General features: G+C 39.6%; 1 protein-coding gene across 1 annotated transcript in view; it reads left to right on the top strand.

The window, feature by feature from the left end:
- Positions 1–11,664: 11,664 nt before the first annotated feature.
- Positions 11,665–21,147, top strand: part of cacna1ba (calcium channel, voltage-dependent, N type, alpha 1B subunit, a) — a gene marked incomplete at its 5' end in the record, with an annotated part of 79,257 nt that continues 69,774 nt past the window's right edge. The window contains 4 exons of the mRNA XM_087171636.1: positions 11,665–11,890; positions 13,299–13,411; positions 13,568–13,680; positions 13,760–13,891. Coding sequence (XP_087027762.1) covers positions 11,665–11,890; positions 13,299–13,411; positions 13,568–13,680; positions 13,760–13,891 — 584 coding nt within the window. The remainder of the gene's footprint in view (positions 11,891–13,298; positions 13,412–13,567; positions 13,681–13,759; positions 13,892–21,147) is intronic.

Here is a 21,147-nt window from a genome sequence, read left to right on the forward strand (position 1 = left end):
AATTATAATATTAAGTTTCATTTTTATTCTGACAACACTCAAGTATATGTACCTGTACCACACCATACAATATCAACAGTGACCATTGATTCGCTTTGTCCTGCTCTCTCCCTCTTTCTCTCTCTCTCTCTCTCTCTCTCTCTCTTTCTCTCTCCCACTTAAAAAACCGACAGGTGGTTTGCAATGACATCTCAGTAGGAAACCTCCCTAAAGGGGCCCCATGTCATTCCCTGGAAGATTTGCAGCTACATCTCAGAAGCAGCATTGACAGCTATTTTCAGTAAAGCTGCACATACATACAAGATTGTTATTTTTTTAATCTAAAGATAATTAGTTCAAACTAAACTAAAGCAACTACCTCTTTATACAAAAACAGTTTTATCCAGGCTGTTGCTCAGACTCTGTAACTGCAGTATCATCACTGGAATAAATTCACTATTGTTAACCCAAAAAATCAAATGTTGCTAACTTGCTAGCTTTATGAAATAAAAGTAGCTGAAGGGTTTAAAATTCACCAAATGTAGTGAGAAAATTGCTTCCCTATTTTTTTTACATTTTTTAAATTATTTCCCAATTATTTTATTTAGTTATCAATTTATCATTTTTTCTTTTATTTCCCTAAATTCCCTATTAGCCTGTTTACTATCTGAGGTCCTGTTGGGGGTCTCATGACTTGTTTATTTTTAGGCCAGATTAGCCTTGTTCAAGACTTTGCTCCACAGCTTTAGAAGGCCTTGCCTGATGAACTGAGGCATCTTCCTAGTGCATCAGCTCTCACATCCCATAGTTTAATATATTTCTACACATAAGCATCTCAGTTTTAAAGTTTACAACCTCCATCTTGCCATTATCCACTCTCATCTTCATATTCACATCCTGTACATCCATCCTGTACTGTATACACAGAGAGAAAGGCTTGTAGAGGGCAGGTAGCCTTTAGCTGCCCCCTCTGTGGTTGTATTATCGTTCCTGTTTCCTGCTCTCTCCACAGAAGTTGTCAGATGGCCTTACAGTTACTTTGGAGGTGGAAGGTCACTGATGCCGTCTGGCAGGGCCATGCGGGGGCCATGTCATTGTTTAAAGGCCACGATCTGAGCTTCAGAGCAGGCATGAGAGCAGATACATGCAGGGTTGAGAGGCTGCAGACCCCCAGGGGCCATTCACTCAGCATTTATTCTATCAGTGTGGACAGTGTGGGATGAGATGTGGGTGTGATCAAAGTTTAAACCACAGTCACTTAATCTACAAACTCCTCTCACATCTATAGCTTGTCTGACTTATACTTTGACTGTCACCTAGCTGGCAATGTGTCACACACTTCAGATCGGATGATAGTGTTGCTTTATGTCATTTAAATGTTTGAACATGTTAGCTGGAACAACTTCTCAAGCTACGTAATCACTGGCTGGAGTATTATTATGATTATGGGTTGTCTGTCGTACGTCCGTCGGGATCCCGTGAACGTCACATCTCAGTAATGTATTGAGAGAAATAATTAAAATTCATCAGCATGGAACTGATGTGTTGCACAGAGAGTTTATAGCTATTGCTACCTCTTGTACAGTGTAATTAAAACAGTCAGTTTTCATTATCATAAAACCACAACACGCTACAGATATGAAAGAGTCAAATAATATATTATATTTTATATACATGCATATCATATTATATATAAATACATTGATTGATTTATAGTCTAAGAACAGACAGCAACAGCAGCAAAAACAAACAGACAAAACAATTGATAATATCCTACAATCAGCTGAAATATACAGATGTTCAGTCTAAAAAGAGCAACTATTAGCTATTGTGCTATTAATACAAAAACAATTAACGATATGATACAATTACCTAGAAAAGAGCACAGCTTGGTTTTTGATATATATATATATATATATATACAGTATATATACACACAATATAGTGCTCACTCAAACACACACACACACTACACTCAACCAGCACACATGTATGCACTGCTCACACATTACAGAGAGAGAGATGTGTAGCCACAGAATGAGATGTAGACACACTGGCAGCTCATATACAGAAACACCCTGAGGAAGCCAGGCAGGCAGGCAGGCAGGCAGGCAGGCAGGCAGGCAGGCAGGCAGGCAGGTAGGAAGCCACTGCAATGCAGAATAGAGCTTCCCCCTCTGCTGTGTGCGAGACACACCAATGACTGAGGGGTGGGGGTGGACTGGAGATCCCCTGCTCTGTTATTTCAGTAGTCTGCCTTCCTTTCTCTCTCTGTCTCTTTCTCTCTGTCTGTTTCTTCTTCTTCTTCTCCACCCCTCCCTTTCTGTCTCGTCTCTCACATATCTAATTTCCCACTCACCTCATTTAAACCGAAAACTGCCTTATTGTTATGGAATAACCTCAACCTTAATGTTGACAAAGCAATACAATGGCAATAGTCATTTTTTATCTGTTATAAGATGGATGACATTTAATGTTCTCACAATACATCAATGATTCAATCAGATTATTTTTTCATTAAGTATCATTAAAATGTGGGATATAAAATATGTAACATATATATTACATACTCTTATGTTATACTGTATATATATATATATATATATATATATATATATATATATATATATATATATATATATATATGATATAACATTGACGTTTCCAGTATGTTAATATAAGATAGTACTGATTGCCAAAACTACTAAGAAAAAGACCTGATTCTTACAAAAGTTACCAAAATTTAATGCAATTGTAATTAAATTGAAATAACAATTAGTTTGGTAAATTTACAGACATGATAAATGTTTGTATTTGTATTTACTACTTTCAAATAAACTTTATACCTTTTAATAGCAAAGTATGTTATTAGCAGCTTTCTTACTAGATTATTTCAACGCTTTTGTTTTTAATCTTTAAGCCTTTATGAAGAAAGATGAGAGAAAATAAGGGGAGGGAAAGAGAGACGGGGATCAACATGTAACTAAGTCCTTGGTCAGATGCAGATCAGGGAGATGCTGTTTACTAATGTTTCTCCTTCTCTGCTTTTCTTTGAAAGGAAATAATTTGGTTACCTTAGTTCTATTTTTTCACATCCTCATGTCCAGGCTGCTGCAGACGCTGCTCCTGCTTTGTTTCACACAATCCTCAGTTTATCTGTTTGTGTTGATCTGTTTTGGAGGTGGAGAGTCAGACATCTTTGCTCAGCCACCAAAGAGGTTATCAGCAGGACAAGACACAATGGCTGCAGGTAGTTTAAGATAAAGATAGATACAGATGAGGTAGCAGCTTGTAGAATAATTACAGCTTATAAAGTTCATTAGCTATTTTATCTTCCAGAAACTCTTGTATCGAGTGCTACATCTTGTATTTACTGTGTATGCAAATAGTCATGTGATAATGTCACTCATATGCAAATCAGCATATGCATGATGCTGGCTGCTTTTTGGCTACTTTCCATTCAGAATATCTGACAGAACTGATGTTACGTCTTTGACCCATTTACAAATGAGCTAAACACTTTCCACGTTGCCGTTTGTTTCTGTCACAGTCTCAGTGAGTGATGATCTGGATCATGTGGTGTCTTTCTGCCGGTCAGCACCTTTCCTTCCTGGTTGTACAACATGATTGGTTGTTGTCAGAGCGATCCGAAGTATATCTGTTTTCAAGAAAACACTTTTGTATGACCTAATTTTATATCTGTGAGGATATCAAGTCAAAAGTAACATGTTGAGGCATTGGAGTTGAACTGCAGATCCTTCATATTATCAAGTCATGAGTCATATAACTGATGGCACCTGATGGATGTTGTTTAGAGGAAGGACAGAGACAGGAGTGATATGAGCTTGTGATGTAATCATGAGACAGACCTGCTGTTGATGTTGAGTTCAGCTTCAGCTGTTCCACAATGTGACAGGACACAGACTATGTCTTACCTGCTGGAAGCCAGCCTGCTGTATACCTGTCAACCTGCTGCAGGGTCTGTGTTGGCCTGTCAGATCCAATAAGCATTTCTGTGTGTGTGTGTGTGTGTGTGTGTGTGTGTGTGTGTGTGTGGTTTCTTTGTGGGTTCTACAGGGAGTTTGCCAAGGAGAGAGAACGGGTGGAGAAGAGGCAAGAGTTCCTGAAGCTCCGCAGACAACAGCAAATAGAGAGAGAGTTAACTGGATACCTGGAGTGGATCTGCAAAGCAGGTCAAACACACACACGCACACAAGCACACACGCACGCAATCATTAAAGGATCATTCAAATAAAAAAACTTAAGTATAATTGATGTTAAAACAAATATGATATAATCATGCCTACATTAAAGTCAAGTGTGTGTTTGTGTTGCAGAGGAGGTGATGCTGGCTGAGGAAGACAAGAATGCAGAGGAGAAATCCGTGGATGGAGCTTGGTACAAAAGAAAACACAACAACTCTGGTGAGGACCGCTGTGTTCAGAGTCAGCTGTGTAGATAGAAAATAACCATCCAGCACCACGTTGGAGACATAACCATGTGAACACCAGCTAAATGCACCAGAACTGAAACAGAATACACAGAGAGCCTGTATCTAAAAAAGCTATGAGCCATGATATTAGACTTGCAGGGGTGATGTTATTGAGCTTTTAGCTGATGATGTGACAGATGCTCTGTTGAGGTACATTTGTTTCCCACTCCCTAAAATATTCCCAAAGCCCTTGTTTATAGCAGCTGGTGGTCTTTCCTCCTCTTCTCCTCATTCATTATTGCATCACTAACTTCTTCAGTGCATTACCGTCACAAGCTGTCTGTGCATTACTGCAACTGTGCTCATAGAGTATGAGTGCATCCATTCAACATAAACATAGAAGAAGCAGTAAAGTGCTGCGTGACCTGCTGTCAGCGCCCAAACTTTGATTTCCCCACGTTAACAATATCAACAAGTATCAACAATTCCATTATCTGCAGTGAAGACAAGACAAAATGTCTGTGGTGGAAAAGGTCTGTCCCTTTAGTTTCCCCTGTCAAGCTCATTTAGCCCCAATTACCCCTGGTCACCTTTGTGTCGGCCCTATTAACCACTTCTCCGCAACTTCTCCTCATGCACTTCTACCTAGTTAAACATAGAGTGGATTTACACAAACTCAAAGAAGAAATCAAAGAAGACATGAAAATCGAACTCAGAGACTTGAATCAGGAAATTTACCAAAAACTAACAAAAAAGCTAACTAGACATGAATCCAGGCACGAAACCGGCCTGACTGAAGCAGAAGCCTGTTGAAGAGGGACATGACCATGAAAGAAGCTCTGATTAAGTCGATGAAAAAAGTTGGAAGGTGAGTTGGAAGGACGGTCTAGGCGAAATAACATTTGCATGTACCCGGAGAGAAAGAACGCAACTCCACGGTTGAGTTTGTGGAGCAACTTTTGAGGACTGAACTCACAATTGAACCAGAAACCAATCTACAGATCCAGCGCGGCCACAGGGTTCTGGCTCGTAAACCAAAACCCAACTATTGTCGAAGGGTGACGCCTGGCGTTCGATGACGACTATGCAGGTTGTCCAGAAAAGCAAGGCATATACGGGAATAAAGAGGGTCCTAAAGGAGAAAGGCAATCGTTTCCAGACCCGCTTGACAAGATGCACTGGGACTCAGGAACACGCACATATGGCAGTGCACAGGACGCAGTGCAGGAACTGAAGAGGAGAGGTTATCCCATGGAGACACCAGGCTGCAGTACAAAGGATCCGGATCCTGAGATGGAGGAACTTCTTCAGGCTACAACATGTCAGTGTGCAGGGGAGAGGAATAACGATGAGACTACACCTTACAGGAGTTTGAGTGGACCCCTCTAACTAATTATTGCTTTGTCATGGACCAACTTGCCTGGAAGTTCTCTTCCTTTTTCTTTTACTATTTTTGACGTTGGTGTACATGCTGTATATGGGGCTAAATCATCTCTGATCAATGCTGATGACGTCGATTGGACTGCAAATTAAAGGCATGATGTCGGACTACTAGGATGTGTGAAATGGCCTGTTTCACTTCTAGTGAGGGGCCCTCTGGGAGGAGGCTTTCCCCTCTGCCTTCCAACTGGGACTGGGTGGCGAAGAATCAGCCTAACTTGGAAGTCAAGTGTTTCTTTTTTATTTTCCTTATTTGGCACACGTTGTCCAGATGGTCAGGTCTGTGCTATTTTAAGTTGTCTGGAGTTTTATAAATGCAATGCTGGACTGGGTAATGTAAATGCCACATAACAATATAACATTTGTGTCACTTAATGTAAATAGAATGAATAACCCAGTTAAAAGGTCGTTGCTAAATTGAAAAAACAAAAGGCTTAAGTATTATTTCTACAAGAAACCCAGCTTCCTCAACAAGAACATGAGAAATTAAAACGGTTTGGTTTTAGAAATCATTCTATAGTTCTTACAAACCTAGCCAGAGGAGGAGGGTAGCTATCCTTATTACAAATGTAGTCCAATTTGAACGCCATAAAGAAATTGGGGAAAAGACTGGAGGTATGTATAAGTGAAAGGACAGCTGGAAAACAATGTTGTGACACTGATCAAATTAAAACTTTGTTTGACATTATTGCCTTAGAGAATGAAGGTATTTTGATATATATTGATTGGATTTTAATGTAGTCATGAACCATAATTTGGATACAGCAAGTCCTGAGAAAAACAAGATGCATCTGACTAAATGTATTAACACATTGGTGCAGAAAATAGGGCATATTGATGTTTACAGATAACTTCACTCTCTAGAAAGAGATTACACACATTATTCAGTACCACATTGTGTGTACTCCAGAATAGACTACTTTTTAATGAACACCGGTGAAAGTTACAGGGCCACAGAGTTTAAAATCGGAGTGGCAGATGTATCAGATCACAAGGCAATCAGCTTGACAATACACCTGAATAGCACAAAAATAAATACAGTATAGAGGCTTAATGTGGGTAATTTAAATAATAAAACAAATGTGAAACAGATAAGGAAAGACATAAAAAGATATAAAGAAGGGAACGATAATGGAGATGTGGATCCTGCTATGAAAGCAGGAAAGCTGATCGCCCTGACAACATAAAAAAAGACACGGTTAGTCACATACAAATACAAAGTAGAAAGCGGAGCTCGACCAATATCGGATTTTTGGGGCCGATGCTGATACCGATATTATGAAGTAAAAAAATTTCGATATCAATATATCGGCCGATATATACAGCATATATATATATTTAACTTGAATGAAAACAAAGGATCAAATATACATAAAATGCTGCTTATATAACTAGACTTGACCCGAGCATTTCCACTGCATTATTGCTTCTTAATAAAAGTATATCGGAGAATATATGCGCTGATATAGATATATCTGTGATAGGCCAATACTGATAAATCGGTCGGGCTCTAGTAGAAAGAGTAAGAGAACTGGAGAGAAAACACAGGATCAGTTGGTACCACAACAAATTAGGGAGACAAGGGGGGAGATTGATGAGATATTCAGGGCAGATATAGAAAAAAGGGCAAGATTTGTGAAGCAAACTTATTATGAATCGGGTCCAAAAGCAACCAGATGCCTGTGTAAAAAGCAGGCACCTAACACAATCCATAAAATAAGAGACCCTCAAACCAACCAATTATTACATAAGCCAGACGAAATAGAAAGATTAATTGAAGAGTACTATAAGAAACTTTATTCCAAACCACCACCAGCTAATGAAAAAAGGGCTTTTCTTAACTCACCTGACCTGTCATCTTTTGGTGAGATACAGAATGATACCATTACAGCAGAAATTACAGTAAAGGAACTGGAATCAACAATCAGGAGACTAAAGGCCATTAAATCACCTGGTAGCAATGGGTTTCCATCAGAATGGTACAAGGTCCTTGAGAAGAGCTAACACCTTTGCTTTGGTCCTGTTTTAACTGAACCCTTAAACAGGCCAGGGCTCCTCCATCATGGAAAGAAGCTATTATTACCATCTTACCTAAGGAAGGCAAAGATAAAGAACAATCCAAAAACTTTAGGCCAGTTTCACTTTTAAATGTATACTACAATTTGTTTACCTGAATCATTTGCAAAAGATTTGACAGTTTCGTACCAGACCTGATTGATGAAGAGCAAACTGGATTTATTAGAGGGCGTCAAACACAGGACAGTATCAGAAGAACCCTCCATATTGTAGACAACGTTCAAAAAAAAGGTACAAGTATGGTTCTGGTTAGTTTGGACACAGAAAAAGTGTGTTTTTAACTGAAGTATTAAAGAGATCAGGTTTTTGGTGAAAATGCAGTTTGGTGTATTAAAACTATTTATCATGAGCCCACAGCCAGGATTAAGGTAAATGGAAACCTGTCTAATAAGATCCAGTTGGAGAGATGCTCAAGGCAGGGCTGTTGTCTTTCTCCTACTCTCTGCTTCATATGCTGAGCCCCTAACACAAGCCAGAAGGCAGAATGAAGACCTACAAGGTGTTAATATTGGGGGAAAAGAACATGTTATTGGACTTTTTGCGGACAATGTCATTATTTTTCTTGAATGAACAGATATATGTTTCCCAGTCCGAACCTACTGGAAGCTTATGGATACTACTTGAATACAACAAAAACAGAACAGACCGGACTACGAGTCCCAATGGAAAGAAATGGAAAGGGAAATTCAGGGTTACCAGACCCAAATTTTGTTGAGGGACTAATACTTGGCAGGGGTTATGAGACATGCCATGGATCCAATAATAACATTTACACTAGAAATATGAAATGTTGTAGAAAAATACGAACTAAAGAGGGAGGTTCCTATACTGAGGTGACTCAAGCCAGGGATGTATGACTCAATATTAAAAGAATGGACAAAAAGGCATGACGGCAATATGCACAGAAACAAAAAACAAAAAACACACATCTCAAAAAATGGGGAATTTATGTTTTTCCAACATTTAAAGGCAAAATATGATCTTGTAAACAAAGATTTTTTTTATGTGAGACGATTTGAGTGACAGGTGGGTGAACGTATGCTTGTAACAAGCTGGCATGCACCAAAGTCGAGGGTCAACACAGCAGATAGTTTGAAATATTTTTCATTTTTTCAAACAATATATAGTCAAATATACAGTAACAGTAACACTATATTATATATGCAACTGGCTTGTTCCATACTGTTAGACTCACCACCATCTGGGCAGCCTCCTGAGTTATTAGGACATTTCCACCAACACTGTTGGTGTATGTGTCAATGTGTGTTTACTCACACATTCTGCTGTGTGTTGAAGTGTCCTTGAGCAATATACTAAACCCCAAATTGCCCTTATGGCTGTTTCATCAGTGACTGTGATGTATGTGTGTGTGAATGGGTGATTGTGGCTCATGTTGAATGGTCTCTAAGACTAGCGAAGCGCTGTATGAGTGAAGTCCATTAACCATCTACAGGTCAGAGTGGGAGAGAGATTTTCACCTTGAGCAGAATCAAAGAGGAATTGTGAGAGAAAGGATGTTTCTTACTGAACTTTATTAAGAGCTTTAAGAATCAGAGTTAAATCAGTTTATCTTCTTTATGGCATGTGTGATTGATTTCTTTCTATATTGTATTTGCAGTGCTGAAAAGGACAAAGAAAAGTAAGAATGACCTCATCAACGCAGAGGAAGGCGAGGACCACTTCACTGACATCTCATCTGTTGGTGAGGATGACACCTGACACACAATATTTGCCATATTATTCCAAGTCTCCAAGCTAAAGGGTGACAAAGATCAGACTTCAAAAACACACAAAAACATAGAAACAGAGAGAGAGACATCCTCATCTCATCCCCCAAATTCTTCTCTGTGGTTGAGAGATCTCATGTTCTCTCTAAAATTTGAAACAAAATTATGAGAAATTAATTTCAGCCTGAGCTGCTTCTGGCAGCTGCTGTTGTCTAACAATAGAATAGACTCAGTTTCTCCACAATCTTTTCAATGTCCTGGTGCTGATGATGATGATGATGATGATGAGCAAATTCGTGCAAAATGATGCTTCTTACATCACTCATGTTGCAATAATTAACAAACATCAAACCTAAAATCATTATATTGATTCCTTATCAATTTTAAAATAATAATGTGGCTGTGACTGTGGCTAAAATACCATTGTTTATGAGAGTCCACTTGAGGTCCTGTGGTTGATCTCAGAATTCAACAGCTGCCATAGCTCACATGTAGATCCATTAAAGGTGCCATATTTCACACTTTTTTACTTCTCCTCTCTCCGGCTTCTCTCTGGAGCTCTAGAAACAACAGGTCAGTGAACCAATCAGAAGAGAGGAGGCTCTGAGACTCTATTCGGATTGGCTGACTGTTTTCTGAGTGATCCAATAAAAATATAGCAGATATCAGGCAAACACTCAAACAAACCAAATCCTGCAAGGTTGGGTGGTGGGTCCAGGTGGGTGGGGCTTGGTGTCTGCTTTGTTGTGACATCACAAAGTTCCAGCTGGTTTTAAGGCTCAGTTTCTCAATACAGGCTGTGTGCATTTCTCTGTGGACTGAGGCTTTGATACTTTCACAGTATTAATATAGAACCTAGACCTGCTTTATAATCAAACAACACATGGACAGAGACCTTTATACTGTATCGACCTTTAATACTGACCGCTGAGGTAGCTAGTTTGTTATGAGATACTCATATAAAAGAGCATCTGCCATGGTGTAAAATTTACACCATGGCAGATGCATTTAGTGTAACAAAACACTTCATGAATAAAGAAATCTAAATTTCATTGGATTTGTGTACAATGTCCACAGTTTGAGTCCCAGACACAGACCTTTGTTTCATGTCATGGTCCTCTCATGCCCTTTCCTGTTTCTCTCTCTTCAAATAAAATCTAAAAAAAATCATATTCCTTCCCAGCCAGGGTGGGCAGAGATATAGTTCTATATAATGGGCCAAATTCAAGAGGATTTTCCTCTGCAGAACCTCAACAGGACAACTGCGCGAGCACACTGATCAAGACTGAGATAAACATCTTAATTACAGTTGTAGATATTGTCAGATAAGGAAATCATGGGTAGAGGCAGAAACAATATTAGAAAAAGAAAGAAAGAATTTTAAAAAGGTACTACTTATTAACAAACACACTGTTTACAAAAGACTATTAAAAAAAATTTTTGTTTTTACTGTGAAAACGTAGATGTGTTAGAGTGGGACTTGAGGTGTTACAGTCAGACTCAGATGTCTGGATTAAAATAGAGGAGGAAATAATTAGCTCACTCGTCTTCCTGTGCCAGTAATGAAATTCTAATAGAACCATTTTTCTCCTTCCTCCTTGTGTCCTGTCCCACTTGACATTTGGGATTGATTTAAGTTACAGGAGGTTTAATATAGTACAGGCTAAATGGGAGCAGGGAGAGAAGACGTGAAGACTCCAGCGCTTCACTGTGGTTACATCACAGTTAAAGCTTGTCACAATATGGAGAATGTATAAGTTAATTATATCACATTCATTCATTCATTTATTCATTTGTCCCATCATTAGAACGGCAGTAGTGGAACTCACCTTTATAAGATGTATTCTGGCCTGTACTGGAGAGTGCCGACTTCACTACATTTCTCTGAAGTCAGATAATTGAATCTTATCGTGATGTTAGAACCAAAGCAACTCCACTCAACCCAGTCTTGATTTGGTGAGACCACCTCAGTCTTAGGCTCGGTAACTTTATTGCCATTTTGTATGTTTTGTTCCAACTGCACCCCCAGGGTCGCCGTTTGCCCGGGCCAGCGTGAAGAGCAAGAACGAGAACTCGTCCTACTTCAGGAGGAAAGAGAAGAGGATCCGCTTCACCATCCGTCGCCTGGTCAAGTCCCAGAGCTTCTACTGGACTGTGTTGTGTCTGGTTGGCCTCAACACATTGTGTGTAGCCATAGTCCACTATGACCAGCCTGAGTGGCTCACCTATGCCCTATGTGAGCACGAGCAACCTTATTAGTATTATTGTATTAGATGATTTATAACACATTTAACCACTGACCTGGTTTTTACTACATAGAGAATTCAAAATGAAGCTAAGTAATGGCAATTTACCTCTTATAAATAAAAAAGTTGAACTCATTATCAATAAAACCTACTACTGTTTAATTCAAAACACTCAGTGGTTTCACCTACTAGAGCTTTACTTGTACTGGTATCAGAAGCTTATGGTGGATAATGTTAAAGATTGTTGTACATTTATGACTGACAACAGTGAGCCAGTGTGCTGACTGCTCTCTGCTGGTGCTACTGTTTTAGCATTTAATATTATCCTGAAATTATCACTGGAGACCACAGTGGACACAAAAGTCACATAGTTTTGTTTCAGTGTTGCTTAAACAAATACAAATACTGTCTTAGGAGCACTGCATTAAAATGCATTACTGCCAACTGTAACTGCAACAGAATCATTTCAAGATGCCAGTATGTGACAGGTACAGAAGCCCAGAAAGGCCATACCCACAAATATTTTTTATCCTGTTATCTCTAGATAACAAAGCTTGTTTTCTCATTATAATTACATTGTTGAAAATGTCGCATTAAAGATGCATCAGAGAATATTTCAGTCAAGGGCGGAAAACACACTATGTCTTTTCATACAAGATCATTTTCAGATTAGTCCTTGTCAGCTAACGAGTTACTAAGGATTGTTGCTAAGGAGGAGTGTTACTGCGACTTAATGTACAAGGGTCAGTCAAATTCGTTTTCTCCTGATAATATCTTGTTATCTCGGGATATTGAGCTTTGTTATCTTGACATAACGGGATAAAAAATATTTGCGAGTATGGCCTTTTTGGACATCCGTAGACAGGACTGTGCCATCAGAAAGCAGGATTCACATTAATAACAAGGTATGGTAAGTACAGTTTGTAGCCATTTTGAGTTCCCTTGACCCTATGAAGGTGGAACCTCAGCTTTCAATCAGCTTTAACCATTCACCTGTATAAAAGGTTGGATATAGACCAACTTTATTCAATTCTACCCATTGTAAGACACTTCAAATAACCGTAACATAGCCTTGCTTGTTTACTGATATTGTATGACACCTGTTTCCTTTTGTTCTCTATCTGTTCAATAAAAAGACATGACTGTGTTGCCTTAGATTTAGTCTCCAACAGGGAAACTGCAGAAAAAAAACATGAGCAAACACACGTCTCACACACTCCAACATGGGAGAGTGCGGCGATTATCTACCGAGACAACAGACTCTTTCTGTGTCTTGTTTGCTGTGGACACAGCTGAACAGGCAGCAGCAGCTCAGCTCTATTGAATTGTGGAAAAAAGCAGCAGGGCCCCTTTTTAACCGGGGTCATTGATCTGTGTGTTTTCTTCCTCCCTGGACAGACCTGGCTGAGTTTGTATTCCTGGGCCTGTTTCTGGCAGAGATGTCCATGAAAATGTACGGCCTGGGACCCCAGAACTACTTCCACTCCTCCTTCAATTGTTTTGACTTTGGGGTGAGTCTCATTCAGCTGGGAGTTCAGTCAGTGCACAGTGTGTTTCAGAGTGTGAGCATGTGGAGTATAATTTGTGTAATGTTCCAGATTATTGCCAGAATTAAAAGAATGACAGTGTTTATAGTGGTTAAATAATTGATCAAACTGTGTTCACAGGTGATTATTGGAAGTATTTTTGAGGTGATCTGGGCTGCCATCAAACCTGGGGCCTCATTTGGCATTAGTGTCTTGCGAGCTCTGAGATTGCTCAGGATCTTCAAAGTCACCAAGTGAGTCATCAAAAATGTGTGTCTGTGTGCTGGGAACACTGGTCGTGTCAGATATAATCCAGTTTGTCTGTGTGTGTAGGTACTGGAACTCTCTGAGGAACCTGGTGGTGTCCCTCCTCAACTCCATGAAGTCCATCATCAGTCTCTTATTCCTGCTCTTCCTCTTCATCGTGGTCTTCGCTCTGCTGGGCATGCAGCTGTTTGGTGGCCAGTGAGTAACCTGTTCCTACTGCTGCTGTTTGTAGTGAAGAAATAAAACACCCTTATCTTAAGCCTTTGAATGGAATTGATGCAGTTTGCATCAAAAACAGCACAGTGTCTGCTTTGGTTTTGGGGGCGGTCCCCCAAGAAAATGTTATGTTATTTTACTAAAAACCACTAAAGACCATTATCATTTTGAAATATATAAAACAACAGCACTGGCTCTTGTTTTGCACAGTGCAGCCAGACATTAGCATGAAGAGTAAGTAAGTGGTTGAGTCGAGTTGTGACATCTGTGATTCTTGAGGGAGAGAAAGAGAACAGGACATGTTAAAGCTGTTGTTAAGATGTGTTGAGATTATTTATTACGAAAATGGTTGAGACTGGTATGATTTTATTTTTCACAGTTTTCAAAAGCTCTCTGTTATGTTATTATTACAACCCTTATTTTCCTTGAAATGAGAAAAGAACATTTATTTATTTTTAGAGAAGTTGTTAGTATTATTTATAATCCATCCAGCCCCTAATTAACAGAAAAAATATTTTCTTAAAATCAGGCCAACACGTATCCTTTCTCTCCAGAGTAGTGGGAACTCTCAGCATAGTTTGTTCCATTCGTTACCATTTGTTCACTTAGCTAGTTATTATTATCATTATTATTATTGTTATCTAGCTAAGCTAATTGTTGTATGTTGATGTCTTTAATGTAAAAAGATATTCATATATTATATTTAAATATATATATTTTATATATATTTATATGTTATCAGGACATACAGACTTATATCAAAAAAACTTACCACAAGAAAAATCTCTCGTTATAACAATATACTATTTATTTATGTGATAACTTATTGTAATAAAAGAGTGATAACTATTCACATCATAACCAGATAAGTTTGCGGTGGACTGGCCCAAAACAACGACACTGCACTGAACCATAAGACTGTACGTCGCCCACTTTTTGTAAAACATGTATTTCATTGTTTTTAAAGGTCAACTTTATTCATGGTTAGTTAGCCAGCCTGCCCACCACAGTGAAGTTGGTTTTAGGTTGGATATTGGGCAGCAACAGCTGTGCACCTGTAATGTTCCAGAGCAAGGGCTCGGAGCTGGGCTGAGAATTCCTCTTGCTGCCAACACTGGGTGAAACTGAGGAAGAAGACGCCGCTGGATCTAGAGGTCAAATGATCAACCTTAAACTAACTTCACTGCGGTAGCCAGCCTTGGTAACAGTGCAGTGGGTAATCTTTCCATGTCCAGGCGCTGACTAGATGAGAAGGACAAAATAAATCATGAAAATTCATGATGTTCAACTTCATTCCAACAACAAGGAGAACAACTCAAATAAGTGATGAGACCATAAACTTCAATGGGTTGTTGTGAGACTGTGTTCAATTAGGGGCACAAGATAAATATTTGCACCGGGGCAAATCCCATTTAATGTTAGGCTACTGGTTGGAAGCGTTGCTACGAGTGATCCAAAACAGATCCCTATCTGACTGACATTTTTTTTGTATTGTGGCAGGTCACAGAGATCTATCAGTAAGTGAGGCTGTTAGTAGTTTCACAGAATATTGCCAAGAGATATTCTGTGAATTTATCGACAAGAGTTGATAAATGTCTTTGGCATCATTGGTGAAAAAATGAGAAATAGAAGCTGGTCGGCTCTTCTACTGAAGCACAGAAAACATGGTAGTAGTAAACATAACTACACCAACACACTCTTTCACATGTTGAAATACCTTGGCAAACCACATGTCTTATTCCTAGATCCTATTCATCCTCATTATTATGTCACACATAGATTCAGATAAGCTCCTCCCAGAGCAGGTGAACCCCTCAGTGGAATCCCTACAACACTCCAGAGTCACACATTGACATCATCATATCTCAAAGTACGCACTCAGGACCTGGAGAGTCTTCCCAAATGGTATTATGTGACTAATTCAAGGCCAGCATCAGGCACTTGGACGACAAACAGAGTGAAATGTCTTTCAGCCATTATGTTGCCCCCTGCTGGAACCAGCTCCCAGTGGAGATCAAATCTGCCCAATCTGCCTTATTTAAACCTTCTTTTAATCATTTCATCTTGCACTTTAATTAGATATCATATGTTTTATAATCTGTATTTTTATTCAGAGCTGGAGGAATATTGTTTTCAGGTTGTCCATCCGTCCCTTTCTCATGGACACGATATCTCAGTAACTCAACAACTTCTTCAAATTTGGCGTTCATTTAACGTTCATTTGGACTCAAGGATGAACTGATTAGATTTTGGGGTTCAAAGGTCAAAGTTCGAGGGCTTGGTAACCTCAGAAAACATTTTTTAGCCATACTCGACTTCACACAGCAATTATGCCAAAATTTCATACAAATATTTTCTATGACTCTGGATAAACAGGATGCAACCTGAAACTAGTCTGAGTGGAGGAGGCAGACAACCACCAGGAGGTGATTCTAGTTTATGCATCTTTTATTTCTCTTTTTTCTCTGTAGAGTAAATGGAAACATTATGGTTATGATAAATTTTTGTCCTTGCCTTAATGCTCCAGAATCCTTGGGGTAATTTCTTAGTCTTGAAGTATATATGCTCTCAGAAGAGATACAGCTCTGTGGCCATTATAAGGCATCACAAGCTGAATACTGTTTCACCACAAGGATAAGGTCCTCTCTGTTTTCAAACCTGCTCTGCTTCCAAAAAGACTTTCATTAGCTGATCTCGTCCTTCAAATAGACGAGGGACAGTGTACATGAGAATTGGACGTCCACTTGGAGCCACTGCAAGTGGAAGGGGCCTTATTTTGTCCCCCAGGCAAAACGTTTAAATCAGGAATAAAAATATCTGCGTCCAGCAACGTGCAGCCAAAATATGAAGACAGCCCTGAGCATAAAACTCTCTCTACAAGACTAATAATGACGCCCAGGATGACATTGTGCCAACACTGTGCAGTGAATAGAAAGCAACAGGACGCTTATTGTAGCATCCCCCAGGTATTGCTTATTGTTACGTCACCAGCATCAGGGGCGTTAGGGGGTTGTTACTGTTAAGTGTGTTTTGGTTCATGTGAATAATCATAAGCGAGTTGTTTGAATAATAATGACCCTTTTATTTTGCATTGTCTAGTTTGTTATTTTACTTTCATTGTTCAGCCAGCTGCTGTGAGAGTCAGTTTAGTAGCATTTTAAAAGCAGCACCTCAATAAACTCAGGAATGAAAGTCACTCATGGATCACAGGGACTTATGGGTTAGCTCCGTTTGGACGTCACTGCTAATTAGCGAGGGTGGACCTAACCATTTTAAATGAATGTAGGGAGCAGCTGTAGCAACTCTTGACAATTACACCAATTGTGTTACTGCAGCTGTGAAAACAAACGATAATTGAGCCATTATTGACTCTTCAACAAAGCCAAACTCCATAATTACATTTACTCTTCTTCAGCATTGTTATGAGGATTCAACGACAATATCACCATGATCCACTTCTCAACTTCTTCTCTCAATTTCTGCTGAGACTTAAAGATTGCCAAGTAGAGAATAGGGCTGTGGTCAAAAAGTCTAAATAATCTCCTCTCTAACCTCTTCTCCTCGACCTCGATGGAAAATGTCCTGAAGTCATGGAACGGTGTGAAGGAGAGTTCATAAGGACTCAGGAAAAGAATCTTTATTTATAACAGAAGGACGGCATATAGTCTGCCTACTCCTTTCTTTAAAACAAACCTAAAACAGAAAAGATATAAACAAGTAGAAAGAGTTGAGCCATTAAATTAATAATTCAATAAAAACAAGCAGCTCAGTAAGACTAGAATTAATTATATTCAGACATAAGTAGATTTTATTTATATTTTATTAATTTTGACTTTTTTATAGTGTGTTAAGTAGAGAAAATGATTTTTTTCGTGCAGTGAGCGGGGGTTTTCAAACAGCATTGGGATTGTTATGAAGACGATAAAGATGATCTGCTAGTTTTTCATAATGAAGAAGAAACCTATAGTCAATCTTCAGTCGATCGGACAAAGATTGTGTCACAAACATAAAACAGCTGCTCTGATATTTCTACATTTACATTCTACATTTTCTACATTTGTTTCGTCATTTAAAATGTTGCTACAGCAAGGAATTGTGGGATGGCATTTCTCCTTTCCTTTCCTAAAGGAAGGTCCAGTGTTTCCTATGCTGAAGGGGATAAGATAGGAAGCACTGAAGCTCCTTTCCTTATCATGTAGAGAAGTGGAGCAGCTCTGATCATGGCTGCTGCTCAGAGACTTCAGCTCATTTCACTCAGTTTGAACCTTCCTGAGAAAAAAGATTTTTCAACCTCAGCCTAGCTATGCTGCCTTGCTAAGTGGCTCTTTAGAAGCCATCATTCGCTTTAAGCCTTTTATATTTTATTGCTTTAATTGAGATGTTCCAGGGCTGGATATTTTATTAGAAATAGATACATATTTATTTAATTTATATAAATATATTCACATTTCTACCCACAAGTGGTAAATATGTATATACCACTTGTTGGTAACTTTTTTCTCAAAAGTTATGAAGTAAGGCCTGCTGGGAAATCCTAATCTGACCAATGTGCTCAGCCGCAGATGTTCTTCAGGAAATGGATGATTCAGTTTGCATCATAATGTTTATAGGTCCAAACAAAGGAGCGGCGCTCAGGAGAGGAAGGATAGAAGAGAACAGGAGGAGTTCACTGCTAAACTGACAATATTAGATACGTTTTTACTCACCACATTTCAAGTTTATGGAATGTTAGTACGTTGACAAGCAGCCAGAGGCTAACGTTAGCTTGATTGGCTATACTATCATTAGAGAACAGCAGAGACAGGAAATAGGACTTGAGCAGTGTTCTTAATGACTCTGCTGAGCAAAGGCCCGGCGGATGAACTTTTAATGTGTGAGTACAGGTTTCTGTTTATGGAGCGGGATCAGGGATTTAAATCTACAGCAGTGTAACCATTTCCTCTCATCTGTTGATAATGCCCAGCTGTGATCTGTGTGTGTGATAATGTGGCCGCTGTCATTGATGATGAATGATGAATTCTGTAAGTGATTGTGTGATCAGGTGTCATCATTCATTCACCCTGTGTAGACCTATGATGAGTTGTTGTGGTTTTTCTAGATGACTATTTGTCCTCTCCCAACAACCCTGTAAGCTAGCCCTCTGTTGATTAGTTAGTGTTGGCTGGATAAAGCTGTATTACATGTTGGATACTTGCTGTGGTGTTTTCATGCCAGGCTGTGAGTAGAGCTCATAAATTTGACACTAAGGCTGCTGATCAAAGGTCAGTTTGCAGGATGGAGCTGCATGGTGAGCATCTCGATGGTGACTTATTGCCTGTATTGCAGCCTTGTCTGCAGTGGTCCTACAAAACGTTAATTTTGACGTCTGCGTTAACACGTCACATTTTAACGTCTTAAGACATTTAAATTTGGGTGCTATCACTTCATCAATTTCTAAGGGGAACTCAATTAGACCTTATCATTTCAAGAGAAGAAACAATTCCCCATTCAAACTATGAATTGAGGTTAGGAATATTGGCATTATTAATAATATTATTGACATGTACATTCAGCAGCCACTATATTAAGCACACCTTGCTAGTACTGGGTTGGACCCCTTTTACCTTCAGAACTGCCTTAATTCTTCGTGGCATAGATTCAAGGTGCTGGAAACATTCCTCAGAGGTTTTGGTCCATATTGACATGATAGCGTCATGTTGCTGCAAATTTGTCGGCTGCACATTCATGATGCAAATCTCCCGTTCCACCACATCCCAAAGGTGATCTGTTGGATTAAGATGTGATGACTGTGGAGGCCATTTGAGTTCAGTGAACTCATTGGCATGTTCAAGAAACCAGTTTGGGATGATTTGAGCTTTGTGACGTGGCGCGTTATCCTGCTGGAAGTAGCAGAAGATCGGTACACTGTGGTCATAAAGGGATGGACATTGTCAGCAACAATACTCAGGAAGCCTGTGGCATTAAAACGATGCTCAATTGGCACTAAGGGGCCTAAACCGTGCCAACACAATATCCCCAACACCATTACACCACCACCACCAGCCTGAACCGTTGATACTACCATCCGAATGTTGTAGCAGAAATTGAGACTCATCAGACCAGACAATGTTTTTCCAAATCTTCTATTTAGTGAGCCAGTGTGAATTGTAGCCACAGTTTCCTATTTTAGCTGACAGGTGTGGCACCCGGTGTGGTCTTCTGCTGCTTCAAGGTTTGACATGTTGTGCGTTCAGAGATGCTCTTCTGCATACCTCGGTTGTAACCAGTGGTTATTTGAGTTACTGCTGCCTTTCTATCAGCTGGAACTAGTCTGGTCATTCTCCTCTGACACCTGTCATTAACAAGCCATTTTGGCCCAGAGAACTGCCGCTCACTGGATATTTTCTTTTTTGGAGCATTCTCTGTAAACCGTAGAGATGGTCGTGCCTGAAAATCCCAGTAGATCAGCAGTTTCTGAAATACTCAGACCAGCCCGTCTGACACCAACAACCATGCCACTTTCAAAGTCACTTAAATCACCTTTCTTCCCCATTCTGATGCTCAGTTTAAACTTGAGCAGATCGTCTTAACCATGTCTACATGCCTAAATGCATTGAGTTGCTGCCATGTGATTGGCCTGTTAGATATTTGCGTTAACGAGAAGTTAAACAGGTGAACCTAATAAAGTGGCCGGTGAGTGTATATATGTATAGTTAGTTTTTCTCACATTTCTCTCCTCTTTCCTTTTTGTGTGAGTCTCTAGTGTCTTGTCTCTAATATTATCTTGTGTTTTAAGTGATGTCACTGCAGCTGTGCAGCTGTTCCTGAGGGGAACAGCTATGGTTCCACAGTTGCTGTAATCTGTTGGTGTTGTTTGCATATTGTTGTTCGCCTTGGGACGGCTGAATGAGAACTTTCTGTTCTGTTGTCAGAATACCTTCAGTATATGTGATGTCACTCCCTCATGCACAGCACTGCAGACTACTGGTTTGTGGTTTAATCACTGTGTGTACCTTGACAGGGTTGGCGGGCATGTTGCCCATGAAGTGAGTGCTGTAGGGGTAATCCAGCATGGCCATCAGAGTGAAGGCGTTCCTCAGCAGGCCGTACAGCTGGTGGATGTCCTGAGCAGATGATGGAGGTTTACACAGAGTGAACTCTGACTGGATGCGACTGTAATCTGGGAACAAACAACAGCAGTGTGTTTAAATTCAGAGTTAATCAGAGTGACTATATCTGGCTATACCTTTGAACTGTTC

Source organism: Seriola lalandi, unplaced genomic scaffold (assembly GCF_002814215.2).
Source record: "Seriola lalandi dorsalis isolate HSWRI2012SDOR001 ecotype SW California unplaced genomic scaffold, Sedor1 jcf7180002054883, whole genome shotgun sequence".
In the NCBI taxonomy this organism is placed as follows: Eukaryota; Metazoa; Chordata; class Actinopteri; order Carangiformes; family Carangidae; genus Seriola; species Seriola lalandi.